The sequence below is a fragment of the Melopsittacus undulatus genome, unplaced genomic scaffold (genome assembly GCF_012275295.1).
Source record: "Melopsittacus undulatus isolate bMelUnd1 unplaced genomic scaffold, bMelUnd1.mat.Z mat_scaffold_811_arrow_ctg1, whole genome shotgun sequence".
NCBI classification, from domain to species: Eukaryota; Metazoa; Chordata; class Aves; order Psittaciformes; family Psittaculidae; genus Melopsittacus; species Melopsittacus undulatus.
In genome coordinates, this window is record NW_022994613.1 from 1 (window position 1) to 10,567 (window position 10,567).

The 10,567-nt window shown below is 48.7% G+C and overlaps 1 protein-coding gene across 1 annotated transcript; it reads right to left on the reverse strand.

Moving 5' to 3' along the window:
• Window positions 1–803: 803 nt before the first annotated feature.
• On the reverse strand, window positions 804–7,940 carry LOC101875876 (uncharacterized; the record flags this gene model as incomplete). The annotated part of the gene is given in 10 exon segments (XM_034074288.1): window positions 804–923; window positions 1,820–1,909; window positions 2,653–2,690; window positions 2,693–2,725; window positions 2,728–2,763; window positions 2,931–3,079; window positions 3,693–3,792; window positions 4,582–6,267; window positions 6,905–7,018; window positions 7,880–7,940. Coding segments are annotated over 10 exon segments (2,427 nt in total), but the record flags the coding sequence as incomplete, so codon positions are not given.
• Between the last annotated feature and the right edge of the window lie 2,627 nt (window positions 7,941–10,567).

Genomic DNA, 10,567 nt, shown 5'->3' on the forward strand with positions numbered 1-10,567 from the left:
TCTCACAGCCATCATCACGGGGCTGCACCAGTGCTCCTTCTTCTGAGGCAGCCGAGCCACACCCATTGTTGCACAGCATGGCCCTGATTCCATGTTCTGCATGGCCCTTTGTGTGCAAAGGGCCCCTGTAGGAACCAAAGCGTGGTTCTTCTGCACCTGCTCCAGATCTGCAGTACCTGGAAGTAGTAAATTCTTCTGTGAGTGGGTCGGTAATTAGGGGAAAGCAGCTGATTTCTTCTCCAGCATATTGGAATAATGCCCTATTCTCTTCCAGTGGAGAGCCTGCCCATGGATGTCCATGACCTTGGATCTCAGAGCTAATTACACAAATGGATCAGTCTCATGATAGGCCAAGGGGTAATGGTTTGAAACTTAAACAGCAGAGTTTTAGACGGATATAGGAAGAAATCTTTACTGTGAGGGTGGTGGAGGTACTGGAATGGGTTGCCCAGGGAGGTTGGAATGCTCCATCCCTGCAGTGTTCAAGACCGGGTTGGACAGAGCCTTGGGTGCCCTGGTTTAGTGTGAGGTGTCCCTGCCCATGGCAGGGGGTTGGACACTGGATGATCATAATGTCCTTTCCAACCTATTCTGTGATTCTATGATAATGGTGGTCCAGAGGCAGGATCAGGACACAGGCAACACGGAGCTCTGTTTTTCTTTACTCTTTCACACCACCCTACGATAACTCCTCGTGCTATCACAGACTTTCTTCACCTCCTTACGGAACCAAGAACCCCCCAGTCCTGAAACCCACTTAATGAGATGGAGAAAGGGAGCAAAAATAGTCAAGAGTATTTTACCTGAGACTTGGGGATGATGCCGACTCTGAAGAACCCATGTTTCCATTGCGATTTGGTGGCAGTCACAACTGTGGAAGCAATTGTCTCTGGAGAAGCCCATCACCAAAGAACTGCATCCACCTAAAGAGCAGCAGATGTTCACACCAAGTTCCCCTTGTGAAAAGAGAGGTCAGTTTCCCCTTTCAGCAGCAGGTTATTATGATCAAAGCCAAATCTGCTCCTTCCTGCCCCACTGTATTGACATTGAAGGCTGAATTTGGGATGAGTGAACTTAACAAAAGCAGAGAGAGAGAAAGCTCCCTGTGGGGTCAGCAGGACAGTAAAGACAGGTTTACATCAGCTGAGGGGCTCTGAAGAAGTCCCATCCACAAAGGAAATGTGTAGAAAATCAGGATTTTAAAGGAGTTAGAGGTGGGAGATTTGTGCTGCTCTTTGTTTAAAACTGCCTCACATAAGCTGCCATGAATACAGGCAATGTGGTATATGCTCAGGGCTTAGCAGTGATGTGAAAGAGCTATTTTAATGGCCTGGCCATGGTACTTCCAGACCTTAAGGAAGTTCTAAAAGTCAGGAATATTCTGGAGTTTTGGCACCAGTTTTAGACCAGCTTCAGCTTTAGATGGGAATCCGCTGTGTTCCGACATCTCAAAACCAACTGGAGCCAGGGCACATTCAGGCATCAATGGTTTTATTGCTTGTAAGCAAAGTAGCCTTTTTTGTTGCTTGTATCATTCTGAGCTGGAAGATGAACAAACTCACTTTGTCAAGCCATAACTAGACTGTATCCATCAAAGAATTTGGGTTTGGGTCTCCCAGACCAAGAACCGAGCTCTGTCTTTGACACTGTTTTTCACTGACCCCAATATAAGGAGTGTCCTTAAGAAGTTTTTAATGAGATGCTTTCCCAAATGCTTGTATCCCCTATTGATTTGTCTGCTGGAAACAAAGTGGTTGTATTGTTCCATCCCACATCTTTTGGACCAGCTGGAATAAAGAGAACACAGAGCCCCAGTTACCTTATCTCCCAGCTTGGCATACACTTGGTTGTGATGGGTTGTGTCTGCCTCTCCTGTTGGGTTAGCTGATGTGACCACGATGGGACCAACCTGGTGACAGAAACATGGGAATAAAAGCTCTGAGCAGGTTCTGCTGTTTAAAACAGATGACTTGAGCTCTAAAGTTTACTCATGAGTCCCTGTGACTAAAGAGAACTCAGTGTGACTCACAGGTAGAGACATCTCCATAGGTCCCACCAAATCTGTGTATGGGTGACTAACACCCTGCTGAATTGGGGTTTACTGATGTTGGTCAGGAAAGAACATTCTGTTTTCCAGCAACAGCAACTGCCAAAGACCTACATTGTCTCTCCTAGAGGTGATCAGAACATTCAGAGGATCACAGTTCCTCTGGCCATGTTCTAGACCAGCTATTCTGGCCCATCCTTGCGACAGAAGTGTTCTATGTAGGAACTCAAAGGGTTCTGTTACCTGCATCTTTTGTGGCTTTCTGACCTAGTGGTTGTTCCTTTTAGCCACTTTTCTGCAACAAAATCAGCTACCAGCTGCCTGCATTCCCCATCCATTCTTAGTGCTATTTTTCTTGTGGGAGTTACTCATTCTAGCACTTTTCTCTCCCCAAACACATCTGGACATGCTTGGAACCCCCCTTCATTGAGAAAAGCAACAAGAGAGGAGAGGGACATGCCAGGGCTGTCAAGATGCTCCAGCCTCTCACTACCCTGCCCTTCTAGCAGGCCTGGGTGCTGGTGACTGACACCAGCCTGCTCCCTGGGCAGTGGAAGGGAAAGGTCTGGTCCTGTGCTGCTGTATGAGCATGTTCTGGCCATCACCAGGTCGATGAGGTGTGTGGTGACAGAGCATCCAGGATGCGGATGGCGACACTCTGAGGGTTACCCACGTATTAGCAGAGTCCTTCATCCCCAGGAAGTCCACCCATTCACCTGCAGGAGGAAGAGTCACCACACTTAGGGATGTACATCACTGCGATCACAAGGATCTTGCCAGAAATATCACCATGGAGCATGTGGCATTGCAGGGATGCAACTCCAGTTGGAGTTTCATAGCCAAAGCTCTCCAGGACACTTTGGAAGTCACAGCATTTCCTCACCTCTTGGAACCACCAAGCTAATAGGAGATGGCCAGGCAGCCTCCATGAAGTCCCAGAGGAGGGGACTGAACAAATGCTTTGCAGGTTCCAGTTGCTTTAGGCTAGAAATCCAGAGTGACATGGGGCGATCCTGAGCCTGGCGCTTGGACCTGGAAAGGAGGTGAGAAAAATGAGCCTGGAAGTAAGATGGGGATTGATTTTCAAGCTGGAAAGGACACTGTGTAAAGGCAAGGTGTGTAGGCTCTGCCCCAGGTCACCAGTCTGTAGTAAAAGTAGGACTGTTCAATAGATGACCTGACAGGAAAGGACATTAGTGACTATGGCCCATCTGGGATGCCCGCTCCAGTTCAAGGTTTAAGCTTCTTACACAGTGATGGATAGAAGTTCCAACTGTCCAAGCTCTAAGTAAAGTGCACCAATACTCATGTCTGCTTACATGAAGTACAGCTAGAGCATTCATTTAACATGAGAGGGGTTTTGCTTGTGACAATTTATACCTACAAATAGACATATTTGCCACTTTTTGGGGTTTCTTTGTGATATCCAAACTACCCGGCTCCATCACCTGCCTCAGTCTGCTAGAAGACAACTGCAGCTCAATTGTCCTCTTTCCTCATTCACATCTTCTCCCTCAGGCTCCTCACCTTGTTGTTCCCATGAAGGGTAAGCTATGCATCTCATATCTCAATCTGTAGCCACTACTCAGCAGCAGCTCTTCAGATAAGCCAAGGAAGCCCTCACTGGGGCAGCACAAGTACTTACTGGTGAGCTTTCTCCACAGCATCAGGGCGGTTACAGGCTGCCACAAGCACATAGACAGTATCTGTGGGGATGCCGCAAGTCCCTCCATTCTTCAGGATATCTGTTGGCATGTGAACAGGGCAGAACCCCTTGAGTGACTAGAAGTGAAGGGCTGTAATTCACGGAAGAGCTGTCACAGACAATACAGCCAATTCGGTGCTCTCATCTCCTGCTCCCAACTAACAAAGCTTTTCCTCTGACAGTGCATTTTCTAGCATTCATCCAAGAGGAGAGCTGGCATTTAGGGGAGTTCTGGGCCACGTTCATCAGGGCCAGAAGAAATTCAGCCCTGTGGAGAGAGCAAGCACCATGCGTTTGCCCTGCTTTCTCTGTACAAAGCTTCCAGTGGCAGTCCCAGCCTGGAGGATTCATGTATCTCAGACTGGATGAGCAGACAGAGATCATAGAATCATGGAGTCCCAGAATGGTTTGTGTTGGAAGGGACCTTAAAACTCATCCAGTTCCAACCCCTGCCACAGGCAGGGACACCTTCCACTGGAGCAGCTGCTCCAAGCCCCTGTGTCCAACCTGGCCTCGAACACTGCCAGGGATGGGGCAGCCACAGCTTCTCTGGGCACCCTGTGCCAGCGCCTCAGCACCTTCATGACAGAGGACAGACAGCAGTAAATTCACTGCTAAACCCAGCTCCTACAGAGGAATTGACCCTATTTCTCCTCTGGTGTCTTTAGTGTCTAATGACTCTGGTAACTTGGCCCACTTCATCAACATGTCATCAGATTTTCATGGTTTCTACATCTGGATTGAACAATGTCCTTTTAATAGAGTTCTGCTACAGAACCTCCCAGAATTTACCCTCCACCCCACATTACACCCTGTGTATTTCTCTTACCTGCAATTCTCTTGACTGAGGATGCTTTCCTGGCAGGCAGGTGAAGGCACTTGGTCATTCCTCCCCCCACACCATTAAGCTGCACAATGGGTCTACCCATTGGTAAGCAGGAACCCTTAAAGATGCTGTTGCAAAGGGCAGACAGGAAGCAGTAAAAGCTGACCAGACCAAAGATGAGAGTGGCAGCAATGTCATAGCCAGCTGGAAGAGCATGGATGGCATCCAGCAAGAAGCTGATGGTGATGAGGAAGAAGGTGAGGGAGTAAAAGAACCAGGCGATGTTTAAGAAGAGTGTGCAGAAGACAATGAAGCCATTGAAGAGCATGAAAGCAATGATGCCTACTGCTGTGTGGAAGCTTCTGGTAGTGCCATAGAGGCCTGCATATCGTGTCAAACCCCAGACGATCCACATGACAGCATAGAGGATGAAGGCACTGCTCTCCAGGGTTTTACCCCGGGCAAAGGCCACTGAGCCACCTAGGAGCTTCAGGATCCCACCAGCTACCACTACCCATGGAATTACAACAGTAGCAAGCGGAGCCTGTGGGTCCCCTGTCATTGTGATAGCAAAAGAAGCAAGGACACTGCATGCATAGCCAAGTACTTCTGCATCTGCATACTTGGAATACCCTAGGTAGGGAGCATGAAGGTCTGGCCCTTCACGAAGCTTCAGGAAAGAGCTGCGAGCAAGCAGAGCCTTCACAGCCCTGTTCCCTGTTGGGATCTTGGCACCTGCTTTTGCATTGTACAGGTGAATGAGAGTCATCAAGGCTGAGGCCACAAAGATGGCCACATCCATGCCTTGGGGTCCACCTTCAAAAAACCCCTTGGGGCAGCAAGCTAATGCAATGCAGTAGGCCACATAAACCAGCAAATAGAGGCCATCCACTGGGCTCTTCAGAGTGAGGAACAGAGCCAGGACAGCAAAAAGAATCGCAAAAACCACCAGGAATGGAGTAGGGAAAGATGGCTCCTCTGGCTGCCAGGTTGGGTACAGAAGGCAATAGCCTCCAGCCAGTTTCAGGATGGAAGTGAAACCAAAGAATGTAGCCATAAGCACATCCATGGCTCGGTATGATAAGATGCAGATGCCGATCTGGTAGATCCCAGCTGCCCACAGCCAGGGCACTTGACCAATAAAGAGTTTGCTGGTGACACCCAGGAGCCTGCAGCCAAAGACACTGGCAGGCAGCATGTTCAGGATGAGACCCGTGACTGCAAAGGGATTCACGCTGCCACTGTTGGGTTGGATCTGTTCATGGCTCTTTTTCTTGGCCAGATGTGTGCCGGGGAGGGCAGCTTTCTGTTTGGTTAGGAAATAGAGCATCCTGCCCAGAGCAAAGTAGCCACCAACCAAGCAGACAACCATATAATTGCAAGCCACAGCAGAGGAACCAAAAGCTGGGCTGTAATGCATGGCAACTTCATGAGCACTGGCAAGTGAGACAGCAGAAGCAATCATAGCTAGGATGACCTCTCCGCACAGGAAGCCCACTGCTGCAATAATGAGGAGAGCCAAAGTAAAGGTGACCAGGCCAGGCACCACGGCATTGCGGAAACTGCCAGTGTCCTTCAAAACTCCTTGCCCTTCCAGGATGAACACCACTCCATAGCCACACCAGAACACTGAGATGGTCAGGCAGAGGGATAGGAGCAGGGAGGCATTCCTCAGGCTTCTCCAAATTCCTGTGAAACAAACAGTAATGGAGACAGACTGTGATTTCAAGATGGTAGGTTATGCTATAGGCACATGGTGTGTTGGAAGCAGCATCACTATGCTAACATGGAGCTGAACAGGTCCTGCATGAGGCTACACAGAGCTATCATGAGTTTGGGTAGGTCTGCACCATTACACTGTGTAGACATGACTGTAAAGGCTCCATCAGCACAACACTTTGTGTTCATGAGGGGAGCCCATCACTCCAAGTTCACAGGGAGAAACAACCCAGCATTCATTCTGAAGTGTGGATTTTGTTACAGCCAGTGATATTTTTCTCTCACATAAGTAGTTCTTTTGGCATTTGCACATTTGCCAGTTCAATCCATGGAAGCCTGGGATCCTGGGAACTGTTTTTAGAGAAAACATGTGTTCAGCCTGTTAAAACTCTTGGAGATGCTGGTAAAGGATTTGGTCAGAACTAACATGGATTTCTTTGGTTGTCTATAGAATAAAAACCTGCTGTTCTGACACACCCCACTAGCAGAATGAACAGGGTTGTGACAAGGCTGCTGTGGTATTTACAGCCCTGTTGGAAAGCAGACCAAGTACATGCAAAGCTATAGCAAGGGGAGGCCTTGAAGCTGACCACCCCCTGAGTCTTACCTGCGTATGCCAAAAGAGATGACAAAACCAACAGAAGGATGCCCAGAGCTGTGCTGGGGATCAGAGGGGCTGCTCGGGGCAGGCTGTAGAAATGCACCGCCAGTAAGAGTGCTCCTGTGAGGGACAAGGGAGGGGGAGAGAAGAAGAACTTGTAAATTCGTCCCCAAAACCAGGAGAGAACCAGAGTGGCAAGAGCAGGGAACAGGAACAAACAACAGTACAAGACCTGCACACAGTGAAACCTTAGGGGAGCAGTCTTGTAACTCGGTTTGTGTCCAAGGTCTCACCTCTTTCTGAGTGCTCAGCTTTAAGAAACTTGAACTTAAATCACTTTTGAAATGTGCTCCCCGTTGTCAGGAAAAGTTAAACTCAGCTCACAGTCACAGACAGGCAGGGAGGGACACAGCCACACTGCAGATGGTCACATAAACCTGGTGCTGACCAAAAAACTAGCCCAAAATGAGAAGGGCAGCGCTCAGAGAGATGAAACACAGAGAAGGAGCCAATGAAAAGGAGTTAACACAGAATAGGTTGGATGGGGCTGGAGCAAACCTGCTCCAGTGGAAGGTGTCCCTGCCCGTGGCAGGGGTTGGAAACTGGATGAGCTTTAAGGTCCCTTCAACCCAAAACCAGTCTGGGATTCTCTGACTATGAAAACGGCTGCGAGAAAACAGCTAGAAAAGGAAAGGAAAGTGCATACAAATCAAAAAGCATTTATGAAAATGACTACCAAAAAGTTTTGGTTTGCTTCCCACCCAGGATGGATCCAGTCCAAAGGTTCAGGCCAGCACTTGAAAGCCAAGACAAATATTTTGTTGGCTGCTGGAACAGGCACCGGGATCTCCGGATCTAAAGCTATTACCCAGGCAGAGAAGATTCCGACTAAACGGGCACTTAAGCCCCTTTGGAAAGGGGGTTGTCCAGGCGAGCTAATCCCAACCTCATCCTCCCATGCCAAGAAGACTCAATCCCTACCTGCGGAAATGCCCAAGAGCCCTATGGAGGAATGCAGTGACTCAGGTTTCCTGTCTGCCATCGCAGAGCCCGCTGCGGACCCAGCAGCGGCTGAACTGCTGCTCTCCTGCCTCCCTAGCTCTTTATAACCAAAGCAGCTCCTCTGGCCCACGTTCCTCCCTGCTCTCCACCCCTTTTCCCTACAAACATCTCCTGTTCGCTCCCTTTCCGCCTGCGGGAGGAAATGCAGATGAGTTCCGTGCCGCAATAAATCTGCCGCTGTGAGTCAGCCGGGGCCGCTGGTAGCTCCCTCCGGGGGGCTCTTAATTTTACCGTGATTAGCCCTTGTTATAAAGAACACTTAAAAACTAAGGCCAAGGCTTTATTCATGTCGCTGCCTTTTTGCCGCTGCCAGTGGGGAAATAGCAGTGGTTAAAATGAAGGGGGGTTTTGTAACAAAGCAACTGCCGGAGCAAACAAGCCCTTTGCAAGCCCAGGAGCTCCCCGGGGCCACTTACTTCTCCAACACTGGCCATGGTCCTGCTGTTTGTCCCTGTCACAGCTCTGAATGTCTGGCAGCACTGTCCTGTGCTGGGCAAACCCAGGGCAGAGGCAGTGCTGTTCCCTTAAAGGTGACTGCTGTCCATGTCCACAGCCATCTAATCCAGCCTCTCTGCACACCCTCATGGAGAACTCCACCTAAGTGGTTCTCATGACTGAGGTGACCATGCTAAGGTGCAGTCTGGAGTCCACTGGTGTGAGGATGAATCCAGAGGAGCTTTCCAGAGCAATAGAGGCAACGAGTACCAGGCACTGCCATGGGCACTGCTGTATCCCAAAGGAGACATGATGGACCTATTCACAGCTTCCTACTGCTTCCCATGGAGAATATGGGATCAGGGCATTGAGGTGTTTACCAGTGGAGGAGAGGCTGCGGAAAGCAATGGACACTGGCCTCAGGGTCCAGTGGGAATCAGGCAGAGAAACTGTTCCGTGAGATACAAGGCTGAAGTATAACAGAGATGGAAAGGAGGAACAAACACTTGCCTGGACTTGGGTACATTTCCCCATCATTTTGTTGGTGAGCAATGGGCCAGTGTGGGGACTGTTCCCATGCAGGACCCAGCTCCTGTCCCCATTAGCCCCAGTTACAGCAAATTCCTCTCTCAGCCTCCTGATGACAGATGTAGAACATTGTAAAGAGCTTCCCACTACTATGACTGGGCAGTCAAGAGTGGCTCTGCAGAGGCCCTACAGCAGCAAGCTGTGGTGTTCCTCTAGGCAGGCCACTGGAGCATGATGGCACATTCCCATTGCTCAGCATCATCCCTACAATGCCTCCACTGATTTGTTCAGTGCTTTGGAGGACAGTCATCTTTAACTGTGCTCACCCTTCCAGGATAGCTTTGAGACAACAGGGTTGCTCCACACTCATCTTCACTAGCATATTACTGCAGGTTAAAAGCAAGGTGTTAATATTAAAGCCCACTGTCTTTGCCCTAATAAATTTGTGCTGACATTCCTACATAGAGTAACTCAGATGAAAACTGTTATGAAAGATATGTTTATGGCAGATAGATTTTCAGGTTCAACATGTTGAATGAGACAGAACTTATTACATGAGGAAGCAGGCATCGGAATTAGCCTAGTGTGTCCAGTTACACCTAACCTGGTAAGGAGAATTATACTGGTTCAGTCAGTTTGCAACAGGCAGAACTAAATGAAGTTGGTTTTAATCATCATCTCTGGCTATCTCTGTTCCATTATTAACAGGACTGCTCCCCAACCAGCTGAAGGAGGAAGAAACTGTCTTCAAGTTGCAGCATGATTCAGCTGCTTTTCCAAGCAAGAGGAAATGATACGTCTCTAAAATACAGTTACAGCACCTTGGATAACAGAAAGCAAACAGCAGCGAAAAGGCTTTGGGTGTTTTCCACACAGATCTCCCAGTTTAATTCCTGTTCTGGGTAATAAAAGTAACTGAAAGGCAAAGCCTGTGTTAGATTAGCTGGACTGCAAGTCCTTTCTCACGTGCTGTTTGCTCCTGCTTGTATAGATGGCAAATTGGTAGGTACTTGGTGCCTGGGTTCACTAGTTTTAAGTGCATCGAATAAAGTCATCTGCATCAGCAATGAGGTTCTTCCTCTTGCCTGCTCTAACTAACTACTAAATGAACTAGATCTTCATTATATAGAATCATAGAACATTTAGGGTTGGAAAGGACCTTAAGATCATCTGGTTCCAACCCCCCTGCCACTAAACCATAACACCCAAGGCTCTGTCCAACCTGGCCTTAAACACCGCCAGGGATGGAGCATTCACAGCTTCCTTGGGCAACCCATTCCCATCTATATACCTGTCTGCATACATTATATACATATACTTCATGTCTCCTGCAAATATGGTGGAGACCCAAGGAAAATGTCTCATAAATAACCCCTGAAGAGCACTCCTCAGCGTGCTGTATGAAGTTGTTTGTTCTCTGAGAATGGCAAGACAGCCGCAGGGAGCCACAGTTATTTCAACAGTGCAAAGGTGAAGTAGAGAGGTACATAATCATCTCAGGTGAGAGCACAGCAAATACAAGGAAGAACAAGTCTGGGTGAGGAGGGGATTTTCCCCATCACGCACTGTGAATATTGCTGCCATTTGCCCCTGCAGAGATTAGGGCTCTGCCAATTCCAGGTCCCACTTTCCTGGAACATGGAA